This window comes from Bos indicus, chromosome 19 (genome assembly GCF_029378745.1).
Source record: "Bos indicus isolate NIAB-ARS_2022 breed Sahiwal x Tharparkar chromosome 19, NIAB-ARS_B.indTharparkar_mat_pri_1.0, whole genome shotgun sequence".
In the NCBI taxonomy this organism is placed as follows: Eukaryota; Metazoa; Chordata; class Mammalia; order Artiodactyla; family Bovidae; genus Bos; species Bos indicus.
The window spans coordinates 40,048,059-40,067,510 of NC_091778.1; the positions used below are offsets into that span (position 1 = coordinate 40,048,059).

At 38.4% G+C, this 19,452-nt stretch overlaps 1 protein-coding gene across 2 annotated transcripts in view; it reads right to left on the reverse strand.

Moving 5' to 3' along the window:
* Positions 1-734: 734 nt before the first annotated feature.
* NPEPPS (aminopeptidase puromycin sensitive) overlaps positions 735-19,452 on the reverse strand; it is a 104,137-nt gene continuing 85,419 nt past the window's right edge. For both annotated transcript variants that reach the window (XM_019981599.2, XM_070773352.1), the window contains exons 15-23: positions 18,149-18,288; positions 16,165-16,299; positions 14,698-14,917; positions 9,839-9,981; positions 9,164-9,220; positions 6,020-6,127; positions 5,385-5,540; positions 5,067-5,114; positions 735-2,206 (exon numbers count right to left, since the gene is read on the reverse strand). In XM_019981599.2, the coding sequence (XP_019837158.1) occupies positions 2,054-2,206; positions 5,067-5,114; positions 5,385-5,540; positions 6,020-6,127; positions 9,164-9,220; positions 9,839-9,981; positions 14,698-14,917; positions 16,165-16,299; positions 18,149-18,288 (1,160 nt within the window). In that variant the 3' untranslated portion in view covers positions 735-2,053. The remainder of the gene's footprint in view (positions 2,207-5,066; positions 5,115-5,384; positions 5,541-6,019; positions 6,128-9,163; positions 9,221-9,838; positions 9,982-14,697; positions 14,918-16,164; positions 16,300-18,148; positions 18,289-19,452) is intronic.

Below are 19,452 nucleotides of genomic sequence, written 5' to 3' on the forward strand. Positions count from 1 at the left end.
ATCCCTACGTCTGGAAGCTAAGGAGGGCTGCTTGTTAGGAGTCACAGTCTTTGGTAGAGGAACACAGACAACCTATGTGACCTGGCGACTTAGAAGCCAGGGAAATAAATACCCAGGCTTCTAAATATCCATTCCTCAGCCTTTTGATCTTCTGAGGGTATTACTAATTGGATCAACACAACCTGAAGTCAGAGGCAACGGAACCTGTTGATGCAGTCCACGGGGGTCAAGACCTGGGACACCAAACAGGACGAGCAGCAGTTCTGAAGAGGAATGCAGCCAGCACCATCTCCTCCCCAACACGATTCAAACCACTCAACTGTTATATACACACAACTTGCATGTGTGCTAAAACTGAGACAACCTCTTTCCAGCATTTGATTGAGTTCTTTCATTAAAACAACGTCTCTTAGTCTGTTGGTGTCTTCACTTTGCTGGTACCGTAAGCACATGCCTAGATAAAAGGAAGCCTCAGGACATAGGAACTGGCAGGCTAAGGTTAGCTCCTTACTGCTGACTCTAAGGAGCTATAAGAAGTTTCTGAGTTAATCCAGAAGTAATTTAGGAGGAATCTTAGGGTATTTCTGGCTAGGTACTATTCATTAGAAATTCAGCCACTGGATTTTCTTAGACTCAAAAAACCCCTATGGTAGTAAAACTTCTTATAATCCTACTGAATGACAGAAAAGGTTTTAGTTGCTTACCGAAGAGAATAAAGGACATCAGGACATCAATTTCACATTGACATTTTTATTAACGCCAACTGTTTTTTAATTATTATTTTTTTAAAACAATAGCACAAAAATGTTTCAAGGAAGCAGTCTCACAATCTGATGACCTTCTGAAATACAGTTAAGCCACACCAAATATGAATTCCTGTTAATAACACACAAAAATATTTTTTTTTTTTAAAGAAAAAGAAAAGAAAAAAAGTAGGGAAAGAGGAAAGGAATGAGATTTAGAGTTAAAAGTCACTGGATTAGGTTGGTGAGGCTTGTTAGTAGGATACACTGTGGAAGCAGAGTGGCACACACAGGCTTACAGTCTTTTTTTTAAATCAGTTACCACTAATACATGGGCCCTGCATCAGCAACCACTGACTTCTTACAGGCCGAACTGAACCAGAAGCCAGTGCTGATACTGTCAGAAAGAGGGTCAACAGTTGGCCTGTCATTTTTAGCAGAATAACTCCTTCAGAAAGGCCTGGCTGAAAACTTTTCATTTCTATTGTCTCACCTATATGCATTTCAGGATTCTTAAAAGTCATCTTAAAAAAGAAAGAAAAAATAATGTATATCAGTTTCTCTTATTTAATGTGGCTATAAAAGATGTTTCCTTATTATTTATCTCTAAGAAGGACACCGGGGTGGTGGGTTGGGATGGAACTAAGGGAAGGAAAAAAACCAGACCAGGATAGGTTTTGTTTTTTTCAAACTTTTTTTTTTTTTTTCTTGCCAAGGGGTCACACAGAAGGGAAGGCAAGGAGGAAAACTACAATCCTTGGTTCAGATTGAGTTATGCAGGAAAATATATCTTCCTGATCAGTCCCCATGCCAAATAAACAAAAAACAAGAAACCCCACTTGAGATTATGCACAGACTCTATATTATACCAGCTATCAGCCTTTAATGTTAACCATTCCCAGCAATGGACACTTGGCTTGTAGGCTGCTTGGAGAACCCACTTCACAAAAATCCTCTTTACAGAAGCCTCTAGTTTCCTTTTCGTAGGTTATAAAAACAGAACATCTGTCATTAACAGGAGAGTGTTAAATACTTTTAACCACTGACAAGGCTTCAGGAAGTTTCACAGTTTCGTTATGCTCTATTTTATTACTATCATATTTACATTTTTATTTTTTTGCTGAATTGCTGATTTTCCTTTTTCAATAGAATTTAATTCTGGAGTGTGAGCAGGAACCAGTTAACTACATTCATTGTCCAACCCCCACTGGCTTGAAAGAAGACTCCAAATTCTTGGCGTGTGAATCAGCTGTCAGCCGCCCCACCTTCTCCCTGCACAAAGCAGGACCGCAGTGGCGGTGTGCTCAGGGTCACGCTGTGGGCGGCGAGGCCTTGCGCTGCAGGAGGTACTGGTGGATGCTCTCAGCATCGCGCTTTAGCCAAGCAGCATTCAGCAGGATATTTTCACAACACTGCTGGATGGTACGCTCAGCTGAAGGAGCTGGGTGACTCTCGAAGAAAGCCTGGCATGAGACAATCCAGAATGTAGGATCATTACTAGCAATAGTAAGAAGCTAATATCACAGGTCATGAAAAAATACCCACCGTCTATGAAGGATTCATAAGCTTCACTCATGAAAACTGACCACTGCCAGGCTAAAAGAAAACAAGCTGCACCTTAGACCTGCAGATTCTTCCCCTAATGTATTATATGCTAAAGAGCCTAATCACAGAGAAAGAACCTATATTCTTTAAGGTTCATTGTCCAAGCAGCAAAAAACAAAACAGAACGTTTATCAAGGACCAAGCCCCCTGTGTTACTTCATCTAAATGACGATCTTATCACCCAATTCACAGGGGTTAAAAAAACCTACTTGAAGTCTAGACTTTGAAATCAGCCTTGGGACTTGATCTAGCCCCCATTATGTACTAAAGTGTGACTGAGTAAATTAACTGCTCTCTTTTATCATCTATGAGAAAATATAATACTTGGCAGAGAGTAGTTAAGGATTCAACACATTTTGGCTACTTCCAATAAAGATTAATTTGTAAGGGATAATAAAACTAAGAAACTTACATTGCTGCCATATTCTAATAATTTAAAATTTTATAGACACATTTTCATACAGTAAACTACTTCAGAGTTCATTGTAATTATTGCAGTGCTTATTGATTAAAGGTTGAATAAACCATTTTCTAATGAAGTACACCTGGTTTCATAGAAAATATCAACCAGCAAAAGGATGGGGACCGGGGGGCGGGGGGGTCTTTCCTTTGAAAGAGTCATCACAGGTCTATAAGAGAGAATGACTAATTCATCAGATTAAGTCTAAACCTCTTAGAAATCAGTTACTTTATTGACATGGATGACAATGGCTCCTGCTCCAAGGCTCCTATCACAGTTGGGTTCTTAGGGCCTGAGTAAGACTTCTCATTCTATCTCAACAAATAGTACCACTGCTTACATATAAGAAACCCTTGACTACTTCCCTCTTCCTCCCCCAGATATGTTCACAATACAGACAAAACATTCAATAAATACTGGCTGTATTAAAGACTAACAAAACAAGCCCTGGAATCAAGATTGCTGGGAGAAATATCAGTAGCCTCAGATATGCAGATGACACCACCCTTACAGCAGAAAGCAAAGAACTGAAGAGCCTCTTGATGAAAGTCAAAGAGGAGGGTGAAAAAGTTGGCTTAAAACTCAACATTCAGAAAACTAAGATCATGGCATCTGGTTCCATCACTTCATGGCAAACAGATGGGTAAACAATGGAAACAGTGACAGACTTTATTTTTTGCGTCTCCAAAATCACTGCAGGTGGTGACTGCAGCCATGAAATTAAAAGATGCTTGCTTCTTGGAAGAAAAGTTATGACCAACCTAGACAGCATATTAAAACAGAGACATTACTTTGCCAACAAAGGTCCGTCTAGTCAAAGATATGGTTTTTCCAGTAGTCATGTATGGATGTGAGAGTTGTTGGGACTGTGAAGAAAGCTGAGCGCCAAAGAATTGATGCTTCTGAACTGTGGTGTTGGAGGAGACTCTTGAAGAGTCCCTTGGACTATAAGGACATCCAACCAGTCCATCCTAAAGGAAATCAGTCCTGAATATTCATTGGAAGGACTGATGCTAAATCTGAAAATCCAATACTCTGACCACCTGATGCAAAGAACTGATTCATTTGAAAAGACCCTGATGCTGGGAAAGATTGAAGGTGGGAGGAGAAGGGGACGACAGACGATGAGATGGTTAGATGGCATCACCAACTCAATGGAAAAGAGTTTGGGTAAACTCTGGGAGTTGGTGATGGACAGGGAAGCCTGGCGAGCTGCAGTCCATGGGGTCGCAAAGAGTCGAACACGACCGAGCAACTGAACTGAACTGAATCTCTTTCATTACTCCATCTCCTCCAAGCTACTTTATCATTTTTGCTTCCCAATATCTCCCCTTTCCAAATTGCATTCTCTATACTGCAGCCAGATTGAAATTCTTATCATATAAACCAGATTAAGTCACCCCTTTGTTTATAAGCCATTTCAAAAAGGGCTTCCCATTCTTAGGAGCATTTTCATATGGGCTACAAGGCCCTCTTCAGTCAGGCCTCTACTTTATACTAGCCTTAACTTGGCCACTGGCCTCCCCTTGAACTAATTATATGTATTTCTCCTTCAGGAATATTTATTACCTTTACAATAAAGTGATTATTTACATAATACAATGCATAATATTGAATCTTGATCTAGACTCTCTGTTATGTACTAACCTGTGACTGAGTAAATTAACTCATAATGTGAACCAAACATTATAGCTCTCAGAATTTCCAAATCCACCCCTGAAACCTTCTTGCTTTCAAGAATGAAAGTGGAAGTGACACTTAAAGGGCTAGGAGTAGAGTCCCTACGTACTCATCTTGTCTCTCTGTGCACATAAAAGACCTCTGAAAGGTATTAGAAGGGAAAAACAACTAATATGAAAGATCTACTATGTTCCAGGCCCCTAAGTAATATAGTATTACTTAGTCTAGACATCTTATCACCTCATTTTATGGAAGAGGAGACGGGCTCATAGAGGTTAAAAAGCCCGCTTGAAGTCACGCAACTAACAAGGGGCAGAGCACAGATTTACATCCAGGTTGACTGACTCTAAAGTCCACATTCTTTCAACCACTTCAATGCCCTCAAAGATAATTCCAACTCTAAATTCTTCAGGCCTTAAGGATACAACCTATCCTTTCTCCCAGAAAAACATGGAGACACTACTAAAGTACATCACCCCAATAATCTATGATTATAATTGATTAGTATTTTTATTTTCTGGATTGAAAATAATAATAAAAGTGAAATAAAAGTGAAAAGTAAACTGTATTTTCCTTACCTTAACTTCTCCAGCCATTTTATCAACTGCAAATCCCTCAACTGATAGCTGAAAAAACAATGGTTTATAAACAGTAAGTACAACTAAGAGGTTAGGAACAAACTTCCATTTACCATAAAAACAAATCATTCCACTCTTTCCCAACTTCAGTTTATTCTACAGGGTACAGGATGGGCTATGGAGAAACTGTTTAGTAAAGCTAGTAACTACTTAAGGAAACTTTTAAAAAGCAAAGACAATAATCTATGGGTTGAATGAATCATGAATGTCTCTCAATAATATCCATGATAAGCAAACTACTCAAACATTTTCACCTACCTTTATTAGTCTAGATATTAAGAATCCTCCCTGGTATCGATTATAAAGTTCTTCCCAGTTGTCCTTTATGAATTTCCAAGCAGCCTTCCTTCCATGCTTACTGCCTCCAGCCACTCCACCAATTACTGACACAGTGTCCTGTGGACGTACCTCTTCCTAAAAAAAGAGAACTATAAGTCTAGCGTATCCAGAATATTGTCTGATGCCAGAAAGGGCAAATGCTGTTGAGGTACCCAAGTAATCCCCTTCTTGTTTCAGGAATAACTGGCACCAGAAGCTTCTAGCAAAGAGGAGAATGTTTAACCTACAGATCAGCCAAATTGAGAATGAAGCACTGAGATGGGTACAATAGATGGCTGCTCAATAGATACCTGCTCTAGGGTAAAGAAAGAAGAGCCAGGAAGTAGGCACAGGGATGTGCCAACCTTACAGTTTATTTCGTCTCCCAACTATTCTGATTCTTACCGCTAGAGGGAAATACAGTGGCTAGTAACAAAAGCTTACTCCAGTTTTTCAAGAAAGAGGAAGCCTTTAGTCTAGGATTAAGACAGATCAAGAGAATACTGAATCAAGGACACTTGCTATAGATCAGTTGGTAGTAATTCCCTCTAAAAGCAGTTTTCACTGTAACTTACTGAAAGTGCAAACGTGAGGACTTTTTGAATCAATTCAGGTGAAAGAGTAGCCCCAAGGACTCTTTCAATTCGGTTTTTCTCTTCCTGCATATCTGCTTGTTTGTGAAGCTATAGTGAAAAAATACAGAAAGAGACAATTAATTTCTCCCTGAATAAGGTGAAACTTTTGCTTTACATTCTCATTGGCTAAGATTGCAGGATATGAAATTAACAAAAGAATATTTTTCAAGAGGTTTGAGCACTAAATTTGTCCTGTGCCCCTAGAGTAAGTCATTAAGTGTTAAGTGCTCACTACATAAATAGCTTGTCATCAGTTCTGAGCAGTTCAACCTCAGGATCTAAGGGGTGAGCCCGTCATGACCAAATTCTTTATTCATTGATGTCTGACCAATGTTCTATGTTAGATAGGCAAAATGATCATTACTAATACCACTGGAAATCAATTCAACTCATCAGTTAAAAAATACAGGAAGCATTATTGAAAGTAATATTTTGAGAATATTTGATGACATAAACATGCCACTGATATATTAACTGAAAGAAGAGATACAAAGCAAAATGGTTCTAAATTTTAAAAAATTTAATGAGAAGGGGAGACAAAAACCCTGAAAACACATCAAAATGTTAACATTAATAATGGTCTCTGATCAGTAGGATTATGCAGTATCACATTTTTAACTGCAAAGTATTATGAATGCAGAGCATTAAGAAAATAGAAAAGCATAAAGAAAAAATTACTATATTTACATTAACCAAATCATGAATAAGACCATATTATACATGCTATATTTGTGATCTTTTTAAAATTACAAGTAAGTTCTATTTTCTTCTTTATACTTTTCTAGCCTCTAAATCTTCCATAGTGAGTATACCAAAATCTCTTTTCATAATTAGAAACAAAACATTATTATGTTTTTTAAAAATTAGAACTTCAAATGTATATGAGATACTTCTCTAAGACAACTTAATTTATAGACTCTCTTGACCTTTTTTTTTTCCCTCTGAAGAGTTAACACTGACCAGTGTCTGGAGACCCCATCACAGCTCCCAGTTTCCTCTTCCTTTCCTTTGGACTCTTTTGAGCAGCAGTGTAGTAAAATAGATAGGAGGTCAGAAGACCTGGGTTCTAGACCCAGTTTTGCCTCTAACTAGCTGTGTGATCTTGACTAAGTCCTTAACCTCTCCAGGTCTCAGTTTCCCCATCTGTAAAATGAGCGGGGTGGACAGATGATTTCTAAGGTCCTTTTCAGCTCTAATATTCAAGGTCTGAACTCTGGCATTTAGGAAGCATTCCCCACCCCACCCCCAAGAGGACCTGTTATAGGAGTCCACTAGATGGCACCATAACACTACATTTCAAATATACTCTGTATTAGTTATTTAGCCTGCTTCATTATTCTTACACAAAATCCTCCTCATCTCTCATCAACTGGCTTTGTTTCCTTTAATTTTATATAGTATAGTTGATTTACAATGTTGTGTTTTCAGTGTACAGAAAGTGATTCAGTTATACATATATAATAATAATTTGCACCTGCTAACCCCAAACTCCCAGTCCATCCCTCCCCAACCTCTCCTAACTGGTTTCCTGAAGAACCCTGATTCTGCCTTCATTAGAGCTCTTTGCATAGTAAAGTTGAATCATTGTGGGCTCCCTTGTGTTAAGCAGATGCAAACTCTTATTAAACAAACACACTGGTATAAATTCTTAAACGTATGCCATGACATGAAAATGTCAAACGACCTGTCATGAAATTTTCAGAACCCTTATTTTTCCCATATCTTTATGGAATAGACAAAATATACCAACTATCTCATTTCACATGCAAAGAAATGCATGATTTATAGTGCACAGGTTCACAGAATATTAAGAGTGAGAAAGAGACCTTAATGTCATTTAGTTGAAAGGTAAACCCAAAGTATAATTTTTTATGTTATTAGAAAGGAAACCCTTATACAACATAGGCAGTTAACGCAATACAATTGCAATTTAGTTTCTTAAATAAAGTTTGTGTATTTTTAAAACATTCTAGTCATTTAAATACGATTTGTTTAAAACTAAAATACCAGAAGTTAGATTTGTAATTGTGATGCACTTGGGGTCAGAAAAGTATTCTGATTAAGATCCCTAAGTGTGGATCTTTTAATGAATGGGTCTGATGGATGATTTGGGTATTTAGGCACGTATTGCATGTTTTATTTGATAAGTAGAATCAGCTCCCTCCACCTCTAATGCAACCAGGTTAGACTAATAACTGCATAGATACAGACTGGAGACAGCACTTGTTCTACAGTATTAGGACTTTCGAACAGATCACTGCCATTATAAGGACATGGAAAGTTTTAAATATATATTTTTTCTAAGTCAGAGTTTAATTATATGCCAACCACCCTGGGAAACTACAAGAGGCTATGAAAGCAAGTGAATTAATTTTCTGTCTGTTCATAAGAGGCACCAGCCTAGACCAAATCCTTGAGGCACCTATTCATCTATCCCTTTCCTAAGCACAGAAATAAACTTAAAATGGGCAGAACCCTGAGTAAGTTTGCATTGATGGGAAAATTTTTAAGAACTGGACTTTTTAATCTAACTTAACATTTTAGTATTAAGATTTAAGATACATAAACTTGTGATTTATAAAAGTGAATAAATGAGATGACTTGGCATCTGTATTGGTAGTATAGATGAGCAGATATTTCTCCTGCTGCTGCTCCTGCTAAGTCGCTTCAGTCGTGTCCGACCCTGTGCGACCCCATAGACGGCAGCCCACCAGGCTCCCCCATCCCTGGGATTCTTCAGGCAAGAACACTGGAGTGGGTTGCCATTTCCCTCTCCAATGCATGGAAGTGAAAAGTGAAAGTGAAGTCGCTCAGTCGTGTCTGACTCTTAGCGACCCCATGGACTGCAGCCCACCAGGCTCCTCCGCCCAGGGGATTTTCCAGGCAAGAGTACTGCAATGGGTTGCCACTGCCTTCTCCAGATATTTCTCCTATAGCTTCCTAAATATATGCATGCCTACAGTATGCATATCAGCATATATTTCTTTTGTTACGACTTTTTTTTTTAAACCATTCAAGGTCATACTCTCTGTGTCAATTCAACTTCAAAAGCAGAAAATAGGAGCCCTTTCCAAATTTACTCACCTTCAGCATAATGTCTAAGGTAGTGCCATCACCATGCTTCAAAACAGTCAGATAGACCTACAAGAGAATACGGAACAAAAAAGAAGGCATCTGATTATATGTAACTTATTCCAAATATTCTAATGTTAAGACAGAAAGCAAGTTAAAAAAAAAATTGTGTGGATATTACATAGAAATTATGGCAACAATCTAAGAGCCCACTTGAACAACCAGAAAGGTAGATGGCAGGTAGTAACAGCAGAGCACAGGAGACTGTGCACCGATAATCACCTTTTAGTACCCTAGTGTGGACTGAGAAACTACACAAATGAGATGTTGCCTACAGGCTCCCTAGATGGTGTGTGTTAAGAGAATTAGGCATGATTTGTAGGTCAATACTTAGGTCTACTTAGGTCATTTTTGTTGTTGTTTAATCACTGAGTCATGTCTGACTCTTTTCAACCCCAAGGACTGTAGCCTGCCAGGCTCCTCTGTCAATGGGATTTCCCAGGCAAGAATACTGGAGTGGGTTGCTATTCCCTTCTCCAGGGGATCTTCCCAACCTAGGGATCAAACCCAGGTCTCCTGCACTGCAAGCAGACTCTTTAGGTCATTTTTGGTTATTATTAAATACATTCCACACTACACAGAATGATGCAGACACCTAGAAATCAAAGTACTTTATTATGAGCCTACCGGACTCCTCAGATCAGCGGAGAGAATCTGTTTCCCTTCTACATGGTCCTTAAACCGACGACGGGCTTCTTCTAATGTTGCCTTATGTCCTGCTTTTCCTAGTTTGCCCAGGACCAAGCCCCTCAGGAGTGCATCTAGGTGACCTGATTGAGAAGTAAAAGAGATACAGAACTACTTAAAAAGCTTAGTTTTTACAAATATGCCACCTGGATATTGTATAATTGTGTTAGACCACGCCTACAATCTTGAACAAACAAAATCAATTACCTTAGTACTTGAGAGAACACTTAAATTTATCAAACAATAAGAATGAAGTACGTAACACACTAAGATAGGCAAATACGCTGACTCTATGCCAACTGTATTTATTAAATATTTATTAAATGCCAACTGTATCTATTTAAATATTTATTAAATATTCTATCTAGGTAGTTACACCTGTAAGAATTATGTGTGGAAGGAATACACTTAGATCATACAGTTTTGACCCAAAATTTAGAGGAAGGCCACATACAGAACTAGTATGCCAGGGAGATTAAATTGGAATCTTAGATTTTTTAAATCAAAATCTGATGGATTATTCCAAAGATATGCAGGTGGCTGATAAGCACATGAACCAATACCATTAGCCATTGCTGCTGCTGCTAAGTCACTTCAGTCGTGTCCGACTCTGTGCGACTCCATAGACGGCAGCCCACTAGGCTCCTCTGTCCCTGGGAGTCTCCAGGCAAGAACACTGGAGTGGGTTGCCATTTCCTTCTCCAACGCATGAAAGTGAAAAGTGAAAGTGAAGTTGCTCAGTCGTGTCCGACCCTCAGTGACCCCATGGACTGCAGCCTACCAGGCTCCTCTGTCCATGGGATTTTCCAGGCAAGAGTCCTGGAGTGGGGTGCCATTGCCTTCTCCCCATTAGCCATTAGGGAAATACGAATCAAGACCACAATGAGATGCCACTTCAAACCAATTAGGATGGCTAAAATAAAAGACAATACCAAGTGTTGGCAAGGATGGAGAGAAATTAGAACCCTCATATACTGCTGGTAGGAATGTAAAATGGTGTGGGCACTTTGAAAAAAAGTCCAGTAATTCCTTTTGAGGAATTAATAAACACAGAGTATGAACCAGCAGTTCCACTCTGGAGAAATGAATTCATAACAGTAAAAAAGTAGAAACAATCCAAGCATATATACACTGATGAACGAACAAAGAAAATGTAGTATAATCATGCAATACAATGAAATATTATTTGACTATAAAAAGGAAGTACTGATACATGCTGTAACACGGGTGAACCTTGAAAATACTGTAGTAAGTGAAAGAAGCCAAATAAAAAATGCCACACAGAGTACGATTCCATTTATATGAAATGTCAGAACAGGCAGATCTGTGAGGCACTAATCAGATCAGTGGTTGCCTGGGACTGGGTTGCCAGGGAGTAGAGAGTAACTGCCAACAGGTATGGAGCTTCTTTTGAGTGTAAAGACATTTTTCTAGAATTAAGATAGTGGTGGTGGTGGTCGTTGTACAGCACTGTGAGAAAAGACTGAACTGTATATTTAAAAGGGTGCATTTTTTGGTATATTGATTATATCTTAAAAAAAAAAGTTAATACTGGCACACAAACTGATAGATTCCAACAGTACAACAAATAAATTGTGATATATTCATACAATGAAATACCACTCAGCAATAAAAAGAAATGAACAACCTATATGTATCTCTAGAACATTATACTGAGAGAAGCCAGATAAAAGAACAGAATATATATTATGATCCCACTTATATAAAGTTCTAGAAGAGACTATATTAATCTAGGGTGAAAGAAGTCAGAATAGCGTTTGCCTGCAGGGGGTGGAAGGGTAGGGGGGTGGCAGGAACTGACTGGGAAGTAGCTTCAGAACAACCTCCTGTGGTGACGGAAATGTGGTATGCATTTGTCCAGTCACTGAACTGAACGTATGCGTTTTGCTGTATTTAAACTGTAACTCCATAGAAGGTTTAAGGAAACCATAAGAAATCAATAGACAACACAACTAGAGACTAGTTAAGGTTCTTAAAAGAACCAATTTATAATTCTGGTGCTGATTTGCTGTGTTGATGTAGAATCTTTATTATTTTGCTATATTTGATTCTTCCATCTGTAAAACTGGAAAACTGAAGACATTCTCCCTATTTAAAAAAGGTGTTTTTGAGCCCTTGAAGTCTCACATATTATCATCATGAAAGAAAAGTGCAACACCCATCAATTTACCTCCATCTGTGTCCATCTACTTCCTGTCTTGTTCTTAGGGATCTGCTGTTTTACAACCTAAAGCCAACTCCTCTCAAGTATTCAGCCATCACTCCAGCAGCTACCTCTCTCTTTCACATCATGAATTTTTCTTTACTGTATCATTTTCATCAACAAAGACATATTATAAAATTCCCCACCATAAAAAAAAAAAAAGTGCCTCTTTGGTCCCACATCTCTCTCCTAGTCCCTTTTATCTGATTTTCTTTTTAGCAAAACTTTAAAAAGTTGTCTGAAACTGCTGCCTCCTTTTCCTCTCCTTCCATTCTGGTGGTGTTCACCACCACGCCATGTGAAGCTGCTCAGTCACGTGTGACTCTATGTGATCCCATGGACTGTGGCCTACCACACTCCTCTGTCCATGGGATTTTCCAGGCAAGAGTACTGGAGTGAGTTGCCATTTCATTCTCCAGAGGATCTTCCCAACCCAGGGATCAAATCCGGGTCTCCTGCATTGTAGGCAGATGCTTTACCATCTGAGGATGGGAAGTCCTGGTGGACTTCCACCATGCCATAGAACCCAGTTAATGTAACCACCAGTTCATCATCATTCTGCCTGACTTGGTACAGTATTGGCACAGTTGATTGCTTTTCCCCCTCTACTGCTTAAGGCTTCTAGGACACTCCTCTTCCTCCTAACTCTCCTACATCACTGGCCAGTCAGTCTCCTTTGCTGATTCCCCCTCTTCTACCCAATCTTTGAATCCTGAACTGCCCAAGGACCCAGTCCTCACACCTCTTTTCTCCACCTACACTCAAGCCATAGGTGGTCTCATCCAATCTTATGGCTGTAAATACCATCTACGCACTAAATGTACTACTCAGCCTGCACCTCTAGGCATGGTACTCTACTTGGATGTCTAAAAGGACCTCAAATTTAACATGTCCAAAATGAAACTCCTGATTCCCTTTTGCACCCAAACCTGCTTCTACAGAAGTTTTCCCTGTCTCTGTATATGATAACTTCACTCTTTCAGTTCTTCAGGCCAAAATTTGATGACTCCCCTCTTTCTCCACCACACAGTCAGGCCACCACCAAGTAGTTTTAGTTCCACCCTCAAAACATACCCAGAATTTACTACTTGCAAATGCTAGTCGCAGGCAGCATCCAGATGCATTACTCAAACAGCTTTCTAACTTGTCTTCCTACTTCCTCTTTTGCCTCCCCCGCTGCAGCCTGTTCTTCACACGGCTGAGTAAATCAAGTCATGTTCCTCTGCTTCAGACTTCCAAATGAGTTTTTCATACCACTAAATCTGAAAGTCCCAAAGGTCCTGTTGGAGCTGCTCTGCTCTCACCCTCCTCTCTCCCACACTTACTCTGTCCTGACTTTACCAGCCTCCGTGTTACTCTTTGATCACCTAAGCATGCCTCTATCTCAGGTCTCTTGTACTTGCTGTTTTCGGTTTGGACCATTTCCCTACTACATAGCCTCACAGTTCTCTTCTACAGGTCTCGGCTTATGGTTAAATATCACCTCACTGGTTTTCCTGCATTTTCCCGTCCACTCTCTATCCTATAAAACAGTGGCTTATTACTCCTACTCCTGGCCTACCTTACCTAAACTTTTTCTTCATGATACTTGCTGCCACCTAAAATATTATCTATTGAATTGTTTGCTGTGTCTTCCCCCAGAATGAAAGCCACACAGGGCAACTTTTTATTCACTGTTATACTACCAGCTCTTAGTGTAGTACCTGGTATTTACTGGGTGCATAAGTGCTTGCTGAATCAGTGGAAGAAAGATATAGAGCTCTAGACAATTTTTACTATTATTCTTATTGCAAAAGACTCCCAGAACAAGAAGGGCAGGAGGAAATACAACATTCAGTTATTAGCATATGGTAGAAAATATATCTAAAGCTTGTACTCACTATTCCTAACATTTACATGATAGCAAAAGAATACATGATTACAGAAATAAAGAGAACACATGTAGAAAGCAAATAACTCCTTTAACGCAGAAAACTGGCCTCTGTGTCTCTCAACACCATTTCAGGTCGTACACAGGTGTCTGGTATTTATGGTAACAACAAAATAATCCAAAATCCCCTTTAGCTTTTCTTGATTAAAAATGGGCCTTTGGAACTCTGTACAAGACTTATTTCCACCATTTGCTCTGTGCTTAAATCATATTTAGCAACAAATACACATACTACTGTTTTTATGTTGGTTACCCATGTAAATTCACCAGGAGGCTTAAAAGTCCTAAGTCTTAATTTCTAGTTAGCTGAATACATAGTAATGTCCAGTAGATACAAAGATGATGTTACTGTTAACCACAGCTGAGTTTTCGACTCATTAGAAAAGACCCTGATGCTGGGAAAGACTGAAGGCAAGAGAAGGGGACGACAAAGGACGAGATGGTTGGATGGCATCACCAACTCTATAGACACAAGTTTGAGCAGGCTCCAGGAGATGGTGAAGGACAGGGAAGCCTGGTGTGCTGCAGTCCATGGGGTCGCAGAGTCGGACATGACTGAGCAACTGAACAACAACAACAGCAAATAGCTGAGGTAAAAAGGACCAATTTCTGATCAATTCTTTCCGCATTTAGTACATTCATTACCTTCTCCAGGTTTGGGGTCCCAGCCCAGTCTCTCCCCTATAGGTGAAAAGACATCTTTCACAAACTCTTGGATTTCCTCATAGAAGTCTGTGTGGGACAAGAGAGTTGAGAGAATCCCCAGGTTACAGCTCAGGTCGCTCCATACAGTATAATTGGGCTCATTCACAAAAGCCTCCATGACTTTTAGAACCTCTACAGTGCTAATGATTCCAGCTCGAGCCTGGGATAGGAAAAAACATAAATCAATCTAATCTTCAAACAAAAACAAAACAAAAAGCACAAGCATGCATTTTTGGCACTGTCTTATGCTAATTAGTCATTCCTTAGGGAAGAGACTAGACTATATAAGTTCAGAACACTGTAGAATTTTATAAAGTAAAAACTGTATTATGACATTCCTTACTTTTTTGCTATTTATAAAACCGCTACTTTTTAAAAATGTTAAAATTTCACCAATTTAGAAAGAACAAAGAAGAAAGAGAACAGTTAACTTCCTATTTCTATTCAGTTTCTAGGGTCTTGGTATTGTTTGTCTTTTGAAAATTTTCATACTGTCAGAAAAGGTACAAAAACAGTTGGGGCTTTGGTTTTTGACAGAGGCGCTTTCTAAACTGGAGCTGCAAACTGTGTCAACTTCAGCCTGTCCTTTACTCATTTCTAAAAGAAGACAAACTGGAAGGTACTACAAATTCATCCCTTTCAGAATTAACTAACAGAGTTAGGAAAAAGAACTTCTGTTACAGCAGCCAACTGCACAAACACACCACTCTCCTGGGACAGGTCTCTCTCAGCAATGAGCTCAGCAGATGTGAGGTTTTGTGCATCAATGCTAATCTGTGTTTATACAAAGGAGGAATCCAAAACCAGTTACTATAGACGGGAATGAAAATTTCAAGTCCAATTAAAGGAACATTAGGAGGAATCTGACAATTTTATCACAAAGACATCTAGAAATTATCTAACCTATGTTTTGGAGTTATAAAGATACTACTACTAAGTGCTCCTTTAAATTTTTTCTTGAACAAAGCTAAATATAAATATCATTTTAGAATGATAATGGGCTATTATAATTTGAATAGTAATGGAATGTTTAAAAAATTCCAGAGTCTCCCAGCAAAGTACAACCACTATTTTAGAAAAATATAAATCACTGAATTATTTTTAAAAAATCATCAATAGAGAAATCTCTTCAAGGTTCATGTCTGTGTCTATTGAAAAGAATTTATGCCTTACAAATGATTGGTTATGTACAGTTGCAGAAAGCTGGCTTAAGAAAGTGAGATTTGTTTCTGGAAAATTATATAGGTTCAATCTTGCATATCAATTAATAATTAGTCATTTTCTTTAGTCCCAAAGGCACGCACCTCTCAGGAAGAACTATATTCTTCTAATTATGTTCTAGTCAGCCATTCCAGGAAAAACAAAACCATTTAATCAACAAAATCCATCAAACTACTTGAGGCTCACCAAGGAGAAGAGGTCATTCTGTAGTCCAAGTCGATCCACTGGGGGGAGAGAAAGGTCTCGAATCCCTGGTAATAAACTCTCCAGCATGGCTGAGCTGTACTGGGTCCGGTAAAACCCGACTGTTCCCAGGTTTAACTGAAAAGACATCCAACAGGTATTATTAAACAGTTGCAATTATTTTTTAAATCAGTTTTTTGTAGATATGAAAAGAGTTTTAGCTTTAGTACACCTGGATGAAAAACAATGAAGCTCATTTATGTTAATAGACAGGGAATAAAATGAAACAACACATAAAGATAGTAATCACTTGTCAAAGATAAAAACAGAGGCAATACAAAACAGAAACTTGACATAAGTGAGAGGCAAAGTGAGTGACAGTGGAAAGAACACAGCTGAAAAGGAGGAAATAATCGGGCTAATTTTCTAATTTCAGTGGATAGTTTTCAGTTCATAGAAAATATTTACTGTATATAAAAACTCTTGGATAATAAAGTCTCCAAGGAAGACTAAACCTTTACAAACATTGATCTGCTGAACCCAGAGTCTCAACAGAATAGCAACTGCCAGGACCTAGATTTTAAAGAATTATATGGACTTAAAAGGCAACTTCATATGATTTTTGGAGTGAGGTAATCATTGACTATCACTATTTTCTATGCTCAGTCAGTAAAGAGTCTGCTTGCAATTCAGGAGATTGCCTGAGATGCAAGAGACCAGGGTTTGATCCCTGGGTCAGGAAGATCCCCTGGAGGAGGAAATCACAACCCACCCCAGTATCCTTGCCTGGGAAATTCCACGGTAGCAAGAGTCAGACACAACTTAGTGACCAAAGCATTATTTACCAACACTCAAAAATATGTTTTATAATACTTACATACAAAATATTTTAATGATAAAATGACAGTATAAGATATACGTATTTTACTATTTATATGTATTTAAAAATCACTTCACATTTCTAATACAGTAATTGTTTTGATTCCCTGTATCTTTTACTATAGGAAGAATACCTTTATTTACCTAATTATAACCATACTGTACTTTTCTCTTATAAGAAAAATTTCATACTGCTACATATGCTCCAGGTTATAATTTCAAATGGCAATATAGTAGACCACTGAGAATATTTTAAAATATATTTAAAACAGAGTAAGAAATAGTTCTGCAAGCATGAAAGGCTGAGACAATATGTAATTCTATTGCATGTGTGCATGTTTAGTCACTTCAGTTGTGTCCAACTCTTTGACTCAATGGACAATAGTCCGCCAGGCTCCTCTGTCCATGAGATTCACCAGGCAAGAATACTGGAGTGGATTGCCATGCCCTCCTCCAGGGGACCTTCCCAACCCAGGGATTGAACCTGTGTCTCCTGCATCTCTTGCATTGCAGATGGATTGTTTACTCACTGAGCCACCTGGGAAGCCCATAATTCTTATCAGGAATCTATAATTGGGAGAAAAATTTGTAGCAGATATTTTCATTATGAAAGGTAGAGTACAGAATGATGAAAAATAATATTTACTGTTATTTTTGTGAAATGCCTTTAAAACACCAGCTAAAAGGAACTTCCCATTTCAGTGACACAAACTGATTATTATGTCTGATCTCACTTGATTATAGTTGTACACACACAATGACAACATATCACTGAAGTTAACATGTCACTACAATGACAGGGCAGTTTGAAGTTGCAAGACTACAAATGTTTTGGTTAATGCGACTTTATACAGAGACTACTCTTTTTTTCATCTTTAATCCTATCCCTTTTTAATTGCTTATTGACCACTCCCTTAACTGACATAAAGGCAAATATCTAAACAATACTAAATTTCACATAAGAAAGTTTAGAAATGTCTTTTTCTTTTCAAGTCCTAGACCAAAATGAATCAGTAGAATTTAGAGCCAGCCATAAAATGCATACAGGAAATGAAAGAAATAAATCAATTTAGTTAAGATAAAAATGGAACGGCCTTTCTGGACTCACCTTCACCCACTGGTCTGGTTTGACATCTTTTAAAACTATATTCATCTCTGGCTTGTCCATCAGAATCTTCATTTTGGCATGGCTGGAATCTTCACTAGTAGAGATTGTGATAGGAACCATCCATTGGGGACAGTCTTCTCCTTAAGCAAGAGAATAACAAACAGAAAACTTGAAAATAATTTTTCACTGGAAGAAATGTAAAGTAAGGTAGAGAGGGGACTGGTGTCCCATGTATGGGCTTGAACCTGTTAAGCCAACAGCTCCTTTTTAATGATGCATGAACTCTTCTAGGTAACCTGAGTAATAATGAAGAAAGAACTTACTAACAAAATCATAACAGCCTATAAAAAAGAGAACAACAGAATCTGTATTTGTGTAAAATCACAAATACAACGATTTTGTTGTTTTTCCCTTTTCAGAGCAATATTACACTTAGTCTGCTTAGTCGTGTCCAACTCTTTGTGACCCTATGGATTGTAGCAATAGAGATAATGATTTTAATGATAAAAGACATTTCGAGTGGGTTAAATCTCTCATACAGCACTTAAACAAACTCTAAAGTGCAGTCCTTAATAGGTATATATACTGCTAAGACACTGTGATAGGATACACCTTGGGAGCTGTTGGATTCCGTCACTGAGGAGTCATAGCTAAAAGCCAAAGGTTTTGTAAGACAAATACATATACTCTCTCAAGTATTAGCAAAACCAGATTTTGCATTAAGATGCCAAACAAAAGAAAGTCATAGCCCAGTACATTAATGGAACTATCTTAATCACTTAAATAGCTTTATGCTATCAGGCTAAACCACAAATGAAAATTCTCTCCTGATGCTAGGATAATTCAGGTTTTAATACAGCCTACAGTGGTCACAGAGCACTAGAAAAACCCGCAAAACCTGTCGGTCATACAGTGCAGACTGCTGGTATATGTGGAAAATAGCATCTGCGATATTATTTATTTAGATAATAAACCTGTCGTCGGACTTGTCAGACACATTTACTAAGACAGCAATTCTCGATGCTGGCAAGGCTAAGAGTTGAAGGCTGTAACCTTGGTAGAGTGCATCATCATTTGGTGGGTCGAACATGAAAAGGCACTGGTGGTTCTGATAAACCTCTCTCCCTGTTGACAACGATTTTAAAGGAAGTGAGAAAGGTGCATAAAAATACTTCTTAATTTTTCAATTTATCTTTAATTCCCTGGGTACAAGAGTCTACTGTCATGTAGAAATATTTGAAAAAGCACAGTTGAGTGGCAGTTAAAGAGTATAAACTTATATAACGCCTACTCTTAAACTCATT